This window comes from Trematomus bernacchii, unplaced genomic scaffold (assembly GCF_902827165.1).
Source record: "Trematomus bernacchii unplaced genomic scaffold, fTreBer1.1, whole genome shotgun sequence".
In the NCBI taxonomy this organism is placed as follows: Eukaryota; Metazoa; Chordata; class Actinopteri; order Perciformes; family Nototheniidae; genus Trematomus; species Trematomus bernacchii.
The window spans coordinates 6485919-6506780 of record NW_022988098.1 but is presented as its reverse complement, the minus strand read 5'-3'; the positions used below and the strand labels follow the sequence as shown (position 1 = coordinate 6506780).

At 40.2% G+C, this 20862-nt stretch overlaps 1 protein-coding gene across 1 annotated transcript in view; it reads right to left on the bottom strand.

Annotated features, from left to right (window-relative positions):
• Positions 1–20862, bottom strand: part of cntn4 (contactin 4) — a 159350-nt gene that overhangs the window by 2488 nt on the left and 136000 nt on the right. The window contains exons 13-19 of the mRNA XM_034122023.1: positions 9803–9978; positions 6629–6749; positions 5588–5746; positions 4587–4736; positions 3200–3270; positions 565–799; positions 210–325 (exon numbers count right to left, since the gene is read on the bottom strand). Coding sequence (XP_033977914.1) covers positions 210–325; positions 565–799; positions 3200–3270; positions 4587–4736; positions 5588–5746; positions 6629–6749; positions 9803–9978 — 1028 coding nt within the window. The remainder of the gene's footprint in view (positions 1–209; positions 326–564; positions 800–3199; positions 3271–4586; positions 4737–5587; positions 5747–6628; positions 6750–9802; positions 9979–20862) is intronic.

The following is a 20862-nucleotide window of genomic DNA, read 5'->3' as shown; positions in this document are numbered from 1 at the left end:
AGAACACAACTAAACCCACAGGCATGAGACTAGGCTGGACCATTATGCATGCAGCAAGCTATTATCTGCTATGCCCAGAGTGCATGAGCCTGAAACACTCATCAATAATAAAAGAGAACAAGATTCAACAGCATTATTTGCCATGTGCTTGCACACATTTACATCCGATGGGATCACACACACAAACAAGGTATTACTTTACAGCTCACCTCATAGCCCAGGACTCTTTTCTTGCTGGTGTTCCAGGGCAGAGCTTTCCACGAAACTTCAATCTCGGATGCTGAGAGGCTCTTGGCACGGACCCTGGTGGGAGCTCGGCCAGGCTCTGGAGTAAAAAGCACAAAGACTTCAAAATAACACTGAGCTTTGATGACCCGTCAAAGAAGGAACATCAAAACATTTTCAGATGTTTCAGAAAGATGTCTGCAAGTGCTGATATAAGAACGCTGGATCATGATAACTGCTGCTACTGTTCCAGACTCATAAATTACTCACACATTAATAAGGGCTAAGCAAGAAGAGCTATTCCCTCACAAGTTGTGTATGACATGATATCATACACACCTTCTTCAGCAGAGTTGATCGTGGTAACAGGTCCGAAAGGCCCTTCCCCCTCATTGTTATAAACCCCAACCTTCACGTGGAAAGGCGAGAAGGGCTGGATGGTGTCGTTTTTGAAGATGTATTTGGATGCTTCGGCGGAAGTTACGGCAGCCTGCATCCACCCGGTGGCACCGTGGGGTCGAAAAGCCACAACGTAGCCAAAACCCGGTCCATTTTGCTGCTCCTCTGGAACCGGCTGCGACAAAATAAATACACAGATTAAGCCAAGAAAAGGTAGTTCCTAAGAAATTCTGAATCTTAAAAAAAATCTGAATTAATGACTTTCATCGGGCCAATTTCATTCTGTCTATGAACTGTCTTTATTATAACTCATGGGCTAAGTTTAAACATGTAATTAAGGACACAACCCTAAGAGGAAAGACAAGGCTTTCAATCTTTTAGGCAATGCTTGTAAAACATTGTATAAATATAATATTCTCTACACACAAGAACTATTACTGGACATATCCATTACACAGCATGGTGCCTCTCAGCATGAAACCATAAACTCAGCTGTTGGCCAGACTGATAACATGCCTTAAACATTTATAGATTCAGACTTCACTCTCCTGGATACTGGAATTCATTACTTATTTTGTTTCAGCCCTGCCTAGTCTTTAAATCAACCTTTAAATCAACCCAAAACCAGCGGTTTTCAAAGTGTGAGGCGCGCCTCCCCTGGGGGGCGCCAGAGAGCTTCAGGGGATGCGCAGCGTGAGAAGAAAATAACGAGAAACAGTGAAATCTAGCTAGTTAACTTCAGCTAACTTTATGCAAGCGTCAACATGGATCGATTTTTAGTGAAGTTACCTAAAGTGAAAGAGGAGACAGCGTCTGGCAGAAAAGCCTTGTAACCCCTCCCCCGGCCCTGGCGCGAGCGAGGAAATGTGATTGGCGGCGATTTTATTTGAACGGGACGGCGCATTCGGACCTTTATATACAGTCTATGATTCGGACCCAAGTAGAAGGAAGGAATAAGGTATTTGCGGTCTACAATGACAGAGAAGAGACTGTCAAGTTTGGCTGTACTCAGCATTGAATCAAAACGCACTAAAGCTTTAGATCTCAATACGTTTGTGAGGCGTTTTGCTGAACAAGATGGTAATCGCCGCATTCAGCTGTTATAAGCATGCCAACTTGATGCTCTGCTCACGGATGACTCGATGAGCATACAAAACTGTTAAGATGATGACCTTACGTGTGTAAATATATTTTTTTCTTTGTGGGGGTCTGCCCCCAAAAAACAGTTTTAAGTCCTGAGAAAATCAAATAAGACGGTGTGTAAAACTACACTGCCCAGCCAAACAAAAGTAACCACTTTGATTTAACTAGGCCAGTAGGTAAGGGCCTTCCACTGGATAATAATACCCCTGCATTATAGCAACAACAACAATAATAATAATAATAATAATAATAATAATAGCAATAATAATTGGGAGGGGGGGCGCGGCTGTTCTTATGTTCTCTGAGGGGAGGCTCACCTTCCCACACTTTGAAAACCCCTGGCCTAAACGGACTCTCCTAAGTGACCCTCAAACATTATTCATGACACTTTATGAATGTTAAAGGATGGATTTATGTGTTGTGATTTACTTGTGGTGTCCCACAGGGGTCGATACTTGGACCCTTTTTTATTCCTCATTAATATTAATCACTTAATCACTGCATCTGTGTGTATGTTTGCCTTTCTGCTGCTGATACTGATTTGTCACTTTCAAATGAACATGAATATCTTTCTTAACATGTTATTCAATCTAATGTAGTGGTATTTGTCATTTTAATTATTTAGCATGCAGTAAGTAAGATAAACATTTATAATATAAATATATACCATAGTTCAATTTTTTTGCAAGTTAATTAACAATGTACTACAGATTTATTTAACCATTCCTGATATATTGCAGAGTTATGCTACAGATCGAACAGCTAGCAGCACTCTGCTGTTATTTGAAGTTTTCTTATTTACTCATTTGTATATATAGATTGTTTCTCTCTTATTAACTGACAAAAGTATATTTTTTGTTTGTATTTTGTTGTAATGTGTTATCATTTTTTGACTTTCTAATGTCTTGTAACATGTGCATCTAAACTAAACTAAACTAAACTAAACTTAAGCTTTAAGAATTTCAGGGCCGGGACAAAATTGTTGCTTTGTTAAGCAGAAATAAGGCTTTAAAATAACTTGCATAATAAAACATCAACACAGATTCTGTCAACGTCTCACAGCGGGTACTAATGATTTTTAGCAGCCTGAATTAAATATATAAGCCTTTGGAGCTGGATTGATATGCAGGAGCTTTGTAGGGAAAGAAAGAAGGAAAGAAAAATACAAAGAAAGAAAGAAAGAGAGGAAGGGAAAACAATTTGAAGCAAAGTTGGGAGCCATTGAGTTTAATTATCTTATTGAAACCTCAAAAGCATTTTTCTCTCCCCTAGGGTGACAGAAGCAGTTATTGCCTCTCTGTTCTTAAAAATGAAATGCCATACATTAATCTATCCAGCTGTTATTAATGAAACAGAGGCCCAGATCCAAAAAGAATAATAGCGTCTGGCTCTCTCCTCCATGGGTGAAGGGGTCCTGAGCAAGACTGCTTACCTCCCATGTGATGACTAATTCGGAGCGACTGCCACCGCCTCCACTCACATTAGCTGGTGTGACCTTCGGAGCTGGAGAAAGAAGACGGATCAGCTTAGCCTTGTTGACTTCACACAACGCTGAGAATGCACAAGTAATCATTTTCCTTGTTGCTACTCCCAAATGGCAGAGAGAGGTAACTTTTTTTTGTTGATATTTGAACTTCTACATTCAGAAATCCTTTAAGATATCAGCAAACTTTTGCCGACATTTCTCGACTGTGATGTTTTTTTAACCAAAAGACTATTGAGGGTCGAGACAGAAAAACAAACAAAGGGTGTAACCTCTCTGAAGCTTTATCTGGGTACATTACTGATTGCCTTTTTATTTTAATTTTTTCTGTTTCAATAGAATTTCAGGTTTCAATACCAAATCTGCGTTGCAAAGTATATCTAAAATATTTAAAGGTTTTGTTTGCCAAGAGTTTGATGATAAGATTGATACAACTTTATATGAGTACATTAAAAAGCTACAGCTAGTAGACTGTAGTCTGGGCGAAATAGCTCTGTCCAGAGCCAATCTTTGGATTCATCTGCTATTAGTCTTGAAATCAAATATGTCTGAGGTTCTGGTGTAGCCAACGGATATCCGGATAACTAGCCGAGACTTGCTCTTCTGTGTGCTGGTTAATGTTCACACGCTAATACAATTAGAGCTGACAGAATATGACCACGACCGGATTGTATATCTTCATTTGAATGCAGATATCGGATCATAGAAATTGTCGAACATACACTTAATCCGCCTACCAGCCCTAAAGCTAACCAATTTATGTTCCAAACTGAAGTTGAAAAAATACAAGTTTTAGTTCTGTACATTTTACCCTAAAGTTTTTGTAATGACTGAAACGTAAAATGAACTGTTGAGCTTTAGAGGTGCTGCTTTTAGCCTTCACGCTAAGCTAAGGTAAAGTAAACTAAGCTAGCATATCCTGGATGTATCCTCCTACTTTACAGGACAGACATGAGGTCGATCTTCTCATTAGACTCTTGGCAAGAAAACATTGTCAATATTACTAAGAAATAAAAATTGCCATCGGTTTGAAATATAAAAAAACAGTCCAACACGAGATATATACGTTTTAGATTTAGTTCTAGATGTGAATTTTACCTTAAAGTTTTTGTAATGACTTAAACATAAAATGAACTGTTGAGCTTTAGAGGTGCTGTTATTAGCCTTAACGCTAAACTAAGCTAAACTAACATATCCTGGATGTATGTTGACATTGTCAATATTAGACAAAAAATTAAATCGCCATGGGTTTCAAAATAAAAAGAGAGACTAACATGAGATATACATGTTTAAAGAGGCATAAGGAGAGTTGATTTTATTCTCATGCAGTACATACAGGTCCCCTTCGTCCTTGCTTGTTGGGAGGGCTTGCTGGGCTCCCCGGTCCCGATGGTGTTGCCCGCCAGGACTCGATACTCATACTCCACCCAAGGGCTCAGGTCTATTACTGTAGCTGTCAGCCGGTGGCCCCCCACCACCTCAGGAACTGGCATAAAACAAACATTGCCCCCCTTTCAGTTTCAAAATAATGTGTGTGTGTTTTTTCTGTGTGTGTGTGTCAGCTTAGCATCAGCAGTAGAATGTCCTCCAGGCTGACAAACCTGGTAGGACTTCACTACAGGTACACGAGACAGGTGTAATCCCTCACAAGGACACATAACACACACACACTAAGAAACACAAACAACAAGACAACAATGGCAAAGATTCACAAAAAAAATACAATCACTGTTGACTTTCTTATTTGGAGATCATTCTTTAGATTTTTCTCCATTGTAAAAGGTGCGTAGGTTGCTGGAATAATAGCAAAACACAGTCTTGCTAAAAAAACTGGAAAAATAAATGATTTTATAAGAAATGACAAGAAGTCAATTTCCTCTGTCTACCTGCAAGGTCATCATGTAGTTCTGTTTCAAATATGTGATCCTGATGTGGTAAATCAATGAGGCCAGTAAACCTATCTTAGAACAAAGTGTCCTTAATTCACAAAAATAGCAATAAAAAAGGTATACAGTCTGGCATACATGCACATTATACCAATAATGCATGAATCCTGAGCCCCATTAAAGGGCTATGTGGGGAGGAATAAAATCTTCGCTATCACTTAAGTACACTATCAAATAACAGCCTCTGCAACAAGCTCCATCATTATGATGAGATCCACGTTTTCTCTGTATTCCCAGGAGTGCGATAAATTGGCGGTCAATTGTCGTCCTATAATGTGTAACATTTGGGGTCTGAGGTAAAATTACATCTCCAATATTCTCACAGGCGAGGCAGAATGAAGAACCCCTCCATGTGATTGGAGGCGGCCACGGCTGGTTGGAGAGAGCTTACCTGTGGTGACAGCCTGCCACCCGAGGGAAAATGGTGTCCTGGCTTGGATGGTGTATACCGTAATTGGACTGTGATTATCGGGACCAGGCCTCCAGGACAGAGAGGCTGTGGTATCAGTGATTTCTTCTACTTGGATGCTGGTAGGCGGCCCCGGGGGACCTGATAGATGGCATAGCCAGGCAGGGAGGAGGAAGAGGAAGAGAGAGATAGAGAGGCAGACGGAGAAGAGAGGAAGACGAGTGATGGAGAGGAAATGTAAATCAGGGAGAAATGGGAAGATGGCAGAGAGAGAGTCACGGTGGTTTTAACACCTGCAGCTACTACAGAGAAGTCATTGAAACCTATGGGAGCCATTTGGTGTAATTAAACAATACATTTCATTTTAACCTTGAAGAGAGAGATTGCCTTTTTTATTCTGTCTTGGTATTTCTTCATAACTGAGGCACAACCAGTCACAGTACATATTAATCAATATCAAACTCTAGGCTTGTCACAACAACCACTTTTGTTGCACTTTTCCGGTAATAATTGCGAAAATCGACATTCTTGATATTTGATACATAATGCAAGAAGACTTTTTTCAAAAAGCAATGAATATTCTTTTTTTAACAACATTCAGATATTTTTATGTGAAAAAAATAATATATATCCTTCACTAATTGAATACAAATTAAATAAAACCACTTAACTAAACCAATGAATGTAATGGACTCTGTTAGCAAAAATGCACATTGAGGCAAAGTCTATTATTTATAGATGGAACAAAACCTGTAGCTTATTGGGGCAACATATTGGTTGCATTTTATGTAAACAAACACAATATCACGCTAAACAAATATTATGTCCATATATTGTACTTTAAATAGCTAACGTAAAACAATAAAGGTCATGTCCATGTATAACAATTTGATAACTTCCTTCTTCTGCACTAGATGAAATGTACGTCATTAAAGTGTTTTCAAGCCTTAAACATTGACAATCTGGTCTTTTTTGTTTTAAATTGAAGTGTGGCGAAAGCAAATAATGAGTGTTGTGGCTCACCTCTGACTACCAAGTCAACAGCGATGGAAATGCTGTCCACCTTGGTTTGCACAGCGCACGTGTACTTTCCCGCATGCCTTAGCTGGATGTTACGGATCATAATGTCTCCTGCCGAATGTTGCTGTCATTCAAAACATGCACAAAAATACACCCACACACACACACACACACACACACACACACACACACACACACACACACACACACACACACACACACACACACACACACACACACACACACACACACACACACACAGTTTCGTAAGCAACATGGTAAGCATACAGCTATTGCAATTCAAAAACAGTACTGACTTTTCCAGCCCTTTGGGAGCAAAACCAGCTGAACAGAAATCTCATTCTCATGTATATGTATCCTGAAAAATAAATCCATAATTCCCCGTGCAACCTTTTTCCTTCCATTTTCTGAAAAGGGAACCAGAAATACCTCTCGATATTGAGCGTAATGCATGCTTTTATTTCAGCACTATAATCAAACGAATATAATAGCTTATATTGGTACAGTATGGAGCCGTTTCAGGCTCGTCTAATGACTGGACTGATAGTTGGTTCTTTAGGGGAGCTTTTTATACAATCTCTAATTGCAATCCCCACTTCTACATTATCATTTCATCAGAGCAGAGCCGGTTGCTTAAAGGAGAGGTGTCATGGCCATTTCCACTGATCATAATTCCATTGTTGAGGTCTACTAAAATAGATTTAAACTGTGCATTTTTCCAAACTCACATTGGTTTCTCATACAGCATCTCTGTAAACTACGTGTATTCACTGAATTTCACTCTCTGCCTTTAACGGCTCGTTGTAGCTCCCAAAGCTCCAGCCCCCACCCTCCCTGTGAGCACAGTGTGCTCTGATTGGTCGGGACGTTGTGAATCGCGCTGAGCTCCGTGGAGGTGTTGTTTCCTTGTTTAGGATACATAGTGAGACACAGCCAAACTCATCCTGAGCACACACAAACTCACATCCGAAGTAAAAACAATAAGTGTGGCTTGATATTGAGTAAGAAAAAGGTTGATAAACGCTGTGAGAATGGGTCTGCAGAGAGAACTTTGCTGCGATCCCAACTGTCTGTTATCAGCCTGCAGCCAGGGAGGAGAAATCAGCTGAGCTGCCTGCTCCCTGCACACAGATGTGTGTGTGAGGAAGTTTGTGGATTGGTTAATTTGGACCAATCAGCGGGGGCTTAACGTAACGGCTCCGCGGACGTAACGTAACGGCTCTTCGGGATTGGTCCATTTCGTTCCGGGTACCGCTTGACATCATGCCGTACCCGGAACGAAATGGAAGACTCAAATGGGCAGTGACGTATCTCCAACGAGGCGTTTTGGGGAGGTATTTTCTGTGTTAGAGTTTTACTCGCTACAGGGTGTACTTTGAGGGTTTTGACTCTGCAGACCGTTTACATGCATAAAAACCTTCATAACACACAAGGGGACGGGTAATAACCGGAAAAGCATGACATGGGAGCTTTAATACATTGGCAAGCTTTGGCACAATGGCAGTTAGAATTATGTGGAGTGGCTACTAGCTTAATCAATGTAAGTGCAGATGAACAGCAATTTATTAGAGAGCGGAGACTGTAAATTATGGTATAAGAAGCACCTTAACTGGGGATGAAACGGGAAAGAAAGCTGTTTTTTTTCCTCTACTCCTGCAGTTTTTGAAGGAGCCTTGAATTTTTTGGGGGGGAAAAAATAGCCCTGCGTATCACAAGCTGGGATGTAAGCTACAAACCTTTTAAAAAGTATATACCGGCTGACTAAGACTGGTTGCAGGGTGTGTATGTAAATTTATTTTAAAAATAAACCAGAGGCAGCAATTTTCAGCCCATAAATAATACACTTGATACAAACATTCCCCCTGCACTGCGGCTGAATTGATTATGACCCTGCTAAAAGAAAAAAGAAAGTATAGTATTGATGTACCAATGAATCAGTCACCTCTTGACCTTTATTCAATGGAATTTCTGAAGGCGTCTTTTTATGTAGCAGAAGAGCACAGGGGCAGTAATGAAAAGAGCATTCTTCAACATCATGAGGTGGGGATAGTTTTGAACAGAAACTGGTGAGGAAGTATTTCCTGTATTGAGTCAAAGGAGCCAAAACTGTTATGAAGTTTCATTTGAAGTTCAGAGAGCAACTTGTGGTGACAGCTGATAGAGCGGCAGACTGATTTCTCTAGATGGCAACTATAGCACTTTATCATAATATTTGAAATGGAAACTAAATCACATCAAGGCTTTTTATGTGGCTGTGTGACAGATGAGTCATTCTCATTGCACACCCTGTATTTACAGTTTAATATCAGGAAACATTGCTTGAATACAGTATGTATGAGATCTAACAAATATCTGCTATAAATCTAGTGAAGTATTTTTTTATGCAAGACAGCATGAAGGTCACATAACAATACTAATGAGGCAGATTCTACGCTCTGAAATTAATATATGTTGACCTCACTCTGACTTTTGTTATGCTAACGTTACTTTAATTTAGCTATCAGAAGGTTTCTGCTTTTATTTTATTATGCTAACGTTACTTTTTAATGCTAACATTTCATTTTTTGGTTTTCTAATGTTACTTTGATTAAGTTACTCTTGCTGTCCTTTTACTGATTATGTTACATCTACTTTTATCTTGTTAACACCTAAATGTTGTTATGGTAACGTTGCTTTTCTTTTTGTTATAGATGCTAATGTTACTTGTTCATAGTTATGCTAACTTTACTTATATAAAACGTCTTGTATGCCATTAAGCAACATAGTCTGTTAGCATTTTGAGACACAAAAAGGTGATTTTTTTACTACCTGCAAGGTCTTATTTTGTGTATTTGTGCTGCTGTTTCTCGCTGGCATTTCATGCAAAATGTAAGCTAGGTATGTTTGATAGATGTCTATTTCAACTGTCAATATTGAACAATGTATGTCCATGTCGTATGTATAAGAAAAGTTTTAGGAAAGCAATTTTTCATAAAAAGGTATCCCTTAAGTTGCTTCGTACCTAGTGAACATGTCCATAACATACTAGCCATCATGACAATGTAGCAACTTGATTTTGAACACCTTGCTGCATCTTTCATTGTTTGTGAATGGGAAACCTGTCTTCACAGCAACACAGCATGGTGGTTGTCAGAAAACATTAGATTATAGACTTACGCCTCCCACTTTTTCAAAGAATCCCTCATGGTTCCCGAAGTAGATGAGCTGCTCGTTGAAGAACCAGGTGAACTTGAGCTCCAGGGAGGGGTCGTGGTTCACTTGGCAGGGCAGGACCACGCTCTCCCCCACGGTGATGTCCAGCGTGGTGGGCAGGGTGGTGATGACGGTCGCCTCTGAAAACACACACCATCAGATCAGACACACTGTTCTGCCCCATTTGTACAGGCATTAGAATTCAGCACAGGAAGGAAATGGCTTTGCAAAAAAAAGCCCCTCCATCATTCTTATGGATATGTCAGACTCAGTTAATAGAAGGATATATGGGACAGAGCTCACAGCAAACTAGGGCGCACAGCTACAATAACTGGTATTAGCTTTCGGCCTAAGCTTGTCTGGGGACTCGGAGACGTTTCTCTCCTCCTGAGAAGCCTCCGTGTGTCTCTGCCAGCTCAGCCTTCAGCCTGGAACTCCTCCGAATCCGCTCGGAAATTCCCAAAACGCACCAAACAGCAAACAGCATGTGAGCACTTCTTCCAGGTGCCACTACTCTCTTTTCAAGCCCTGCACTGCATTACAAAGGCATCACAAGGGAATAAGGCAAGCGTCCCTTATCTGCACTTGTGTGGGGGGCAGCAGAGGGGGAAGAAAATGGAAGGACATGAGAGAGTCGAGATGAGAGGGAGAGACTTTTGTTCTTTAGTGTAACACACCGGTCTCCCTCTTGGGGGTGCTGTGATTACTTGGTTGAAATTGCCACTCTGTGCACACAAGACTAAATTAAGCATGGCAAATTATCCCTGGACAGGCATAGATTCATGTAGAAAGTGCCGAGGTGCAGTCTACATCCAGAGTGAATTCAATACCTCCATTGAATTGGCCCTCTTTGCGACACACACACGCACGCACGCACGCACGCACGCACGCACGCACGCACGCACGCACGCACACACACACACACACACACACACACACACACACACACAATGTGATTTATCTAGTCGTTTTCTGATACCAGGCCAGCATGCTATCAGCTGGTAGGTGTTGTCATGTACACAATGAAAGAGCACACAGTCCTCTATTGCTGGGGCTAAATGGTGAGCGATGACAGTGCAGGAAGAATGTAGTAATAACACAAAGGGGTTATTCTGTGTGTACTCTGTGTGTCTTTTAAAAGGCGACATCCTTTTATGAAAGTCACACAGAAAAAGGGAATAGAAAACACAAATAAATGTTAAGGGTAAGAAATATATTCTCTGTTGTTTTCATGTAGGGAATAAACTCAATATGTTTTGACTAGCTCAACTAAAAGTTAAACATAAATGCATAATAGGCCTTCTGTAATTTGAGTGTGAAAACTAATTAGCAAGAGAGCAGAGAGGTCTACACAGTTATTAAAAGTCACAAATAAACAGGTGGAAAACAGGATAAATGGTTGAAAAATATATGCAGGCTAATGTAGCTCCATCTGGACATCCATTTATTCGACATATTTAAACGCTATTACAGTATTTATTCACTGTACAATATTTAATTTTCCATTCAGTTTTATCTTCTTCTTTTTTTACGCTTGTTTTATCCTTGCAGCGTTGGAGGAGACTTGGACTTAAGATTGAAATGCCAAAACTATCATGTGCCTTTTGTATATAAGACAAATAAAGCCTTTGAGCTGTTGTGTACCAAACAAATTATGTGTAAATCTAAAGGAATGGATAAGTAGTAGTACAAATACTTGAGTACCATGAGTGTGTGAACAAATAATAGCATCAATATCCACTTTTGTGTAATAAATAGAATATCCAATTACATATCAGATGAAATGAACACACAAGTGGTACTTGAGTTTATCTGGCACAGCTGTAGGGTACATCTGGCAACACATGGTGAACTGATGTGGGGGAAAGGCAATAGGAGAAAACAGCTCCTGAGGGACGTACAGGGAAATCCACAATCAAAAATTGCACTCCCTGGAAATGCTGTAAACATTCATCTCTTTTATTATTTCTGCAGCAGAATTGGTGTGTTTGTCTCTTCTCAACATGAACTCCTCTCCTTGTGGTCTCTTACTTCCTCCAGGGATTGACTGTGACAATGACGGTGGGAATATGCTCCCTTATTACCCTCCTCTGTCATCATTTGTGACAGATTATATGGACAACCAAGGTTGGTTACACAACCCCACACTGGGCTCTTGAGGATCATTTGATTGATTTCTATCTTGTATAATGCCTTGTTACCTGCTGCCATGGTAAACTCCGGGACAGTAACCCAGTCACTTAGCGGGGTCAATCACAGACGAGATACAGAGTGTGTTAACGTGCTGAGACCTCAGGAGGATCTGCTGAGTTTCACTTTGAGATTATGAAAATGGCCGTCTCCAATGTGAACATCAGCATTACATCAAGTACAATTCTGTCCATAGCCCTAATCATTGCAAAAAACAACTATCCTCTAGAATTCGAAATCACGACCCAAAAGCAATCTTCTTATGGAATACATTTCAATGAAAAAATTATCTGCCGGCATAAAAAGACAAACCACTGATATTGATGCAATCTGGAACCCATTCGTTGATACATTTAATTAATAATCCTCACTCCTTTAAGGTCCTGCTACTATTTACATGCCCCCCCCCCCAGCCCCCCCCAGGATACATGACTATTATATCGTTACTCATATCATTTTAATTATAATTTTTTCATTTATTACTCTCTTTTTGTCTAACCCCTCAAACACACACACACACACAAACACCCACCCACCCACACACACACACACACACACACACCCACACACACACACACACACACACACACACACACACACACACACACACACACACACACACACACACACACACACACACACACACACACACACACCTTACATCTTACAGACAACAAGGTCACTTGATTAGTCATGATGAGGTTACTAACGGATAAGCACAACAATTGTGCATTTTATTAGAAAAGCATGACATTTCTAACATAGTCAGAGCATACCATAAGGTTTATTTTCAGATGTGGAGGGAAGTCAGATTTGACCTGTGAGGACCGTGAGAGGTCAAATCCAAGATGACCGCCAGTCTCTCGGGTCAAATGTTCAAACACGCTTAATTTTGGAACCAAACATTGTAGAAAAACATTTAAGGTGTCATATCCAACTAAATTAGGGATGCCCAATCATTTGGTGATACTTTTGAGATTGCCAGAATTCAAGAAAATTAATTTAGGTGAAGATAAAGGTAGAAATTGACCAAAAATAAGCTGTCAATCAGTTGAAATTTGCAAAATGTGTGTGTGTGTGTGTGTGTGTGAGTGATGTGGTATAGTATATTCCAGTGGATTTATGGTCACCCAGCGCTAGCATTAATACAGAGACTGGAGGAATATGGCTTTACTTGGCACAGTCTGCATGCTGAAGCAAACATTTGTTTTTGTCTTCAAATACATACTTACATGATTGTGACGAGCATAATATTTGTTCCCCGCCCAACTCTCTAAGTCTAAGTGCTTGAACTCCGTGACAGGAGGATGAAGTATGTCTAAATGGATGGAACTCTCAACAAAACAACGACAGCGATTTATTCCCCAATGTCATATTTAATAGAAAAATAATGATGCACCACTTATTGGAGAAAGAAGAATGGGGAACAGAAAGGTTTAGAGAGGGACAACATGCTGAAAGAGGGAGATGGAAAACAGTTCCATGTAGAGCACAAACAGCTCTCTTAACCCTCGCTGTTAACAAAGGGCTGCACTCAACTACAAGGTTCACCGCAGTCCCTTTCCACTTATAGAGGGTTGGGGTTCGATTCCCTGCCTGTCCACCTATAAAGCGCCCAAGGTAGCGCAGCTTTTTTTCTGTTCTTTAGTGGCTCACATGGACACTTAGAGGTCATGCAAAGAAAGGGTTATGTATAGCAGGACATAATATTGGAATTATTACTTTTAAAATATATATTATGCACACCATTTATTTGTCGTGGTGGCAATAAATGGTTATAAAGGGATGAACAGGGACTATACTATAAGGTGAACTAAATTCAAGCTCAAGCAAATGTGCAAGGAGCCTTCCTTTTATGTAGAAAATCAATTAACTTAAATATCTCTGATAATAAACTTAATTTGGATCCCTTGTAGTCATCCTCTTAAGATCTACAACCCATACATAACAGCAGAGACATGATAAATGTCCACACTGATGCTACACTAATCCTGTACCGAAGCCCTTTTTAATTTGTGGTTGTACGGGATATTTTCAACCTGAAATAACTTAAAATCATGAGAGAGTAAACAACAACAAAAATGCAAAATATTCCAATATTTCGCATTCAAAAATTACAGTAGCGATTTTGCAACATTAGCTAAATAAAACGTTTGAAAATAGATAGGTGCTTGCTAATTCTTAAAATATGAATTTGACATAATTTCCTGTTTTGCTAAGGTTGCTTTTTACTGAAATACTTCAACAAAAATTAAATACAATACATAACTGCGCCATCTGCCACACACACACCACACCACACCACACCACACCACGCACGCACGCACGCACGCACGCACGCACGCACGCACGCACGCACGCACGCACGCACGCACACACAGACACACACACACACACACACACACACACACACACACACACACACACACACACACACACACACACACACACACACACACACACACACACACACACACAGTAAGACACACACTGTTTTTCTTTTCTTTTTTGTCTCCATGTATATTTTGTCAGTTGTTATTTGTCTTTACTTGTAAATTCACCTTACTGTCTTCCGTGTATCTGTCACACTGTACTTGTATGCACTTGTCTCCTATATCACTAAATAAAAAATTGAAAAAAATTAATTCAAATGTCTGTCTCTCCACAGTCACATTTAGTAACACATGTTGCCGTGTTTAACATGCATTATCAGCAATAAATGAATTAAAAGCGTCAAAGCACTGTGTGTGTCGTGTGAACTGAATACATAATAAAGGCCCAAAGCATGATTTCTCCAACCATGGATGAAAGTATGGGAATAAATTACACTCGTACTAAGTGGTGGCTGGACCATTCGTGACTCAAGCTTTTGGAGCGGTTTTATTAAGATTTAAGGACTAAAGGAGATTGGCTGCAAACATATATAAAAAAAATAGATGTTTGATTTTAGTTGCTGAATTTGATCACATGTATTACATATATCGCTCGCTATTGTTCGGTATTAACAACATCTAATAAAAAACATAACTTTTTGGGGAAATCATTGTTTTTTTTGGAAAAAGGGCATGACAACTGAAACTCTTTAATGTCCGGTTAATACAAAAATGTCAAAATAAATAAAACTGTCAAAATAATTTCCGTACAAGTATTTAACAAGTCATTATTATTATGGTTGTTGATTTTATTCCTGGAATGTTTTTAGGGGCATTAAAGAGAGTGTTTAACTAGCAATTCACCATGTAAGGAGATTAAAATATTCTTATTAATAAATCATTAATTAATGAATATTTAACTTGGTTTATATTGACCTATATTCAGTATAACCAGTACCAAATTAGATTGACATTTCAGGAAAAATCCTAAAACATTAATAGGAAATAATGGACCTGGGAAATAAAGCCTTACAAAATATATTGCTGTGGTGACCCCCTCCATCCCTCCATGGAGATGTGTTGAGATAAGAGAACAATGCTGCGCAACATAAGGTCTGAACCTTGTTTAAAGCTTAAATTATGAATACATTGATATCTTATTATTCAAGCAGCATCAAGATGGACCACTCAATTGAACCGAAAGTGGTCTGCGAGTCAAATCAGATGACTGACTGACACTGGCTCTCAGTGGGACGCTCAGAGAACCCTGTAACCTCAACATACGGTTGAACAGAAACCAGAGCGAGCTAACAGTTACCAAATGAGTCGATGCTTGGCGTCCCCACATGGCCAGTTTCACCAGTCTTCCTACAAACAGCAGCCATCATGAATAATGCTCATACTCCTGCCCCCCCCTGTGGTCAATCCTTCCAAGCTTTAATGGTGAGCATGAATTCTCCTTGAGTGTACAGACACTCTGTAGCTTTCCACACAAGGTGAGCTTGAATAATGCATGGAGGATCGAAGTGCCATGGGCCGCGTGATTGTAAAACAACAAATTTACCAGAGAAAATCTTCACCTTGTTAGTCTTTCAAACTGAGATACATGCGCATGATGTGAAGGTACGTAGGTTCAAGAGCAGCAGAAACTTGCAGGTCGAAGGCTTTTTCTTAAAAGGTACATCTGCGGATTATTTAAAGCATTTGAGGGTAAAGTACTCACAGTCTGTGTTGCTGAAACAGTCCTTGAATCTTCAGTTCAATATCGGGTCATTTGAGAACAAAAGTGCTGTGACCTTTTTCAAAGACAAATCGTTCCATCCCCAGTTTTGCCTTCCTCTTGCTTTTATTAACAAACCTCAAGAAATGCTTTTATAAGTACAACCATTTCTTGAAAATGCTTATTTTTCAAAGCAAAAATCACAGGTCTCTCAAGGACAAACTTCAATGGCAAGAAATCCTTGTGTACATCACTCAACAAACAAGATGCATTCATGACTGTTAGTTGTAGGCGTTGCAGTGGCACATCTGTAGCAACCTCCAGGTTATCACTGACAGATGGCTGCCTTTTATTCTTCAATACGGTGGTTAAGAGTAACACATCACATTTGTTTTACATGCTTGATGGCAATCAACATGGACACAAGGGTTTTATTGGAAAAGCGCCTACCTGACTTTAGTATGATACTAGAATGTTTTAACATCCAAGTACATGATGTTACTTCTGTGTTGTTGCACCAAGAGACAAAATAAACTAAAGCAATGAGCAGGGCCATCTTTCTAGTTTGAAACAATCTTTACTATTCTCTTGAACAATATGCAACACAGCAATACATTCTGAGTATTCTCAATAAAACTGAGCATGCTCTGTTTTATGTTTCATATTATTATTTTTTGCTTCAGGAGACATGAGCCTTATTTCTGTTGCATATTGTGTTTGACAACTTGTGTTGAGCGTACTAAGAGGAATGCCTTTCCTATAATATCTGTGGTGAACGTGACACACTGTTACAGCTCTGAATCAAATCAACAAAGCAAAGGCGTATCTCTGCCTGAAAGTTAGCCACCTCAGTTTGTAATGCATGTCTAATACACTAGTTCTGTAAGAGCACTGTAACATTTGAGCTACTTGTGATGTGTTTAAATCATTGAAGCACTGGTCCAAATTACAAACCAGTAATCAAGCTGCGACAGAGCCAATGCATTTAATACATATCTAATGAAGTTCGATGGCATAACCTTTACAACTCTTCTTACAACCCCTTCCCGTTTAAGGGTGTAGAAAGCAAACAGAGGTAAACTTAGTCAGAGCTCAGAAGTTTTGAGTTCACTGACCATCTGTAATGATCGGCGGAGACCCGTAATTACAACGGCTCATCTCCGGTGTAATCAAAATTCAGGGAGCGGCCCTATAATCAAGTGCAATTAATCTGCTAATATCCCCCCAGTGTTGGTATAATGGGGGTATTAACAGGGCTCATCTGTTGTGACGGCGCCGCTGCTGTTTGCTAGCTGGATTATTCACAGCGGGAGAGCCTGAATGCTTTTTGACAGGTATTTTTCAGCATTCATATCACCAAAGTCAATTTGAATAAACTACTGTCATCTCACATAAGGGCTGCTCCTGCAAAACACATTTCTCCTCGCTAAACAGGTTTGCAATCCTCAATGAAATAGTGCATGTAAATTACCCCATCCCATTTTCCAAACAATATCGATTGTGACAGGAAGGCACGAGATCACATACAGGAACGTTTGTACATCATCCGCAGAAAAACAGCTTTAACATATGAAGATGGAAAGGGAAGGAAGTGAAAGAGGGTGTCAAATAAAAGCCATATTCCCTTTCACAGGAATAACAAGTGGATAACAGCGGCGTATATTTACGCTGAGAAGACATACGCAGGCGTGTTTCCTTGCAGCTTGATTGGAAAATCACATATAGGCCATCAACCTGAACCTACAGAGAGAGCGGAGGGTTTCTCCCCCCTCATGCAAACTGATTGGCTTGGGGGGGGGGGGGGGGGGGTTCTCTACCATATTCATTTCACAGTGTGTGATACATGGGTAAAGAGGAGTGTAAAAGGCAGCTTGCAGCAGTGCTGTATTCTTTGTTATGCTTCAAAGTCGAGCTCAGCGCTTCAAATTTCACAGCAATGAACGTGTGAAAATACAAATACACTGACATTAGAAATCAGTTCATTTCTAAGCTTCAATTATGCAAAGGTTACTGATTATTTTCGTAGGCAGAGGCTTCGATTGGAGTGAGAGGCATCAGCATAATTCAGCTGCAAGGTGCACTCTGAGCTCGCCTCCCCACATCCTTGACTGCTGCTGACTTCCAAGCATTCATAAAATATGCACTCTGTCTTTTATAATTGAACAGAAAAAGGAAACATGCCTTGATAGTGATTTAAAGAAGAAAAAAACTGGTCTAGAGTTATTTTCTTATATTCCATTATGTGTTTTCCAGTAAAAAAGGGATGTACTGTAAATATACAGTGTAGGACATTCCTCTTGCTGTTATTCACATTGACATGAATCAATGCTTTTCAAAGTATCCAATCAAACACTTGCCCGCAGGGCTTAGGAAGAAATCATCCTTTTATACGATCAAAAAAAGTAAAAAGTCAAACTGATTTTCTAGCTCTGTGTTGTTGAAACAGCATTTCAAAAGATGTTACAGATCGCTATACCTTGTAGAAGAAAGACAATTAAACAGATTGAACCCTTTGAGCTAGAATCATAAACTCAGGAAAAAGAAGGAGAAGCTCTGTCTTCCAGACTTCATGAGAAAATGATTTAACTTCAGAGAGTGGTGGACAACACACAGCACCTCTCATCATATGATCTGGGGAATTGGAAGGATTTTGGCTTCACTTTATTAGTTTTCTTTACCCTGTGCAATTCATTTCTAACAGGTGAAAGGTCTCCTTAACCACAACACAGGCAACCAATTGTCTGGTAACCTCATTCTCTATGGGTGATAAAAGGATCTGAATGAATTTGTGGAGGCTTGCCCACAGGATTTGCCTTGACATCTCAAAATATGTAGTGGCAGCTGTCTGATTTCTTTAAAATATGTGATGCAAGAAGTCCAATAATCTGTTGCAATATACATTTAAATCCATACTAAACCTTTGGACATTTCAAGCATGAGCATTTTCTTCCAAAAGCCTATACAATGAATATCAATCATTTTATAATCCTACATAAACCAGCCAATGAGGAAGGTCATGTCAGCAATGAACACACAAATGAACTGTGCAACCTCTGTGAATAACAGGTCCCAGTGAGGGTGTAGTTCACTGAGTGTGTCAGCAAATCCCCCAGGAACTAAAGGAGGTGAGAAAACTATCATACTACCGTGGAAATAGTACAAGAAAATGCAGTGTGCACAGAAAAAAGAAACACAATGCAAAGGACCAAATACTCAGCTCACATTGATTCATCGTCAGTAAGGCTATTTGTATAGCTCAAAACAGCATTAAAACAATGCACATTTAAATAAGAGAAACCCTTTTAAAGACATACCAATGTTAAGGACGTAGAAATAAATAAAGGAGAGGCTAGATTGTTCTTCATGCGTATTTAAGGTCCAGCCAATGGCATTGCATTACAAGTTTTCAACCTGCATTTGAAGGTGCGGTCAAACTTCCTCCAGACGTTTGTTCCTGATCCGTGGTGAGCAGTAACTAAATGCTGCTTCTCCGTTTTTATTTGCACTGTTAGCAGACGTCTACCTGATGACCTCAGAGGCTGAGGCCCCGGCTCCACGAGGACAAATACGACAAAACGCATCGGAGTAACGCAAATGCAACCGCAAAAAACCTTCCGTCCCCACGCAATATACACCGGATTGTGTCAAGCTCCACGAGACGGCTCCGTTTACATCCAAACGCTGGAAAAGCTGCAGTACATATGCCGAACCTGTACGTGGCGCTGTAACTTCCTCCACAAAAGCAGCAACTTCCTCCACAAAAGCAGCGAAGAAGAATGGTTGTCATGGCTGCACTTCTGTGTATTCTCCGCGGTGGGGGCCGACAGAACCGGGCAGAGTTTTTCGCCGGTCAGCGTGTGTTAAAGTTTAAATCTTCCGGACAAAATTATAAAAGTGCCGGTCAAAGGTCTTCATTGTTATTTATTGAGCTTTAAAACAAATGAATAACGACTATATAATGATATATAATCATCAAATACACAGAGCCTGTCTCTTTTTCCTCTCTTCTGACAGCGTCAGTGTCTGTCTCATGCAGCAGCTGATCCTGTAATGAGTGACCCGACAGTAAAAATGAACATATTTATAACTAGTTTAGTTTGAGAGGTAATTAAAATAGCTAAGGGTGATGATCTGACTTGAAGTGTGTGTTTTGCTCCCGCTGCATCACAGCGGCAGGAGCTGCGTGTCTCCGTCCTGTCAGATTAGACTTCACTCGCGTTTATGTCCATATCGAGATAAAGATAAATAATCTGAATTCAAGGAGGAGCTCCTGTAGATGTTGCACAAAGAACTGTAGCATGGTCAGTAGCGACTGGAGCACGATAGCAACCCTGCGGGGGAGAGGCGGGGCTATGAAAACGAATGACCGTATAGGCGACTCCACGGCCCCGTTGGACCCCCCAGAGCGCTCCGTTCCCAGATCTATCCACCTTTGGACCCGTTGTCGTTTGCGGGGTCTGTTTCTACGTTTCCCTTACGGCGTCGTCGAGCTTAGAGGGCTATACGCATGAGAAATATGCGGATTCAACCCGTTTTCGTCCTCGTGGAGCCGGGGCCTCAGAGGGTTCGTATCGTAAAAAGACACGTCTTGAGAGATTTATAGACGAGGAGCGGTATACACTTTTCTCCGAAATACTGAAAGACATCAAAGAACTGGTATATTGTGTTCAGCACATTGAGACACCAGCTGCTAGAGTCCTAACAAAGAGAGGTTTTTTTAGGGGGAGATTAGAGAGAAGAAC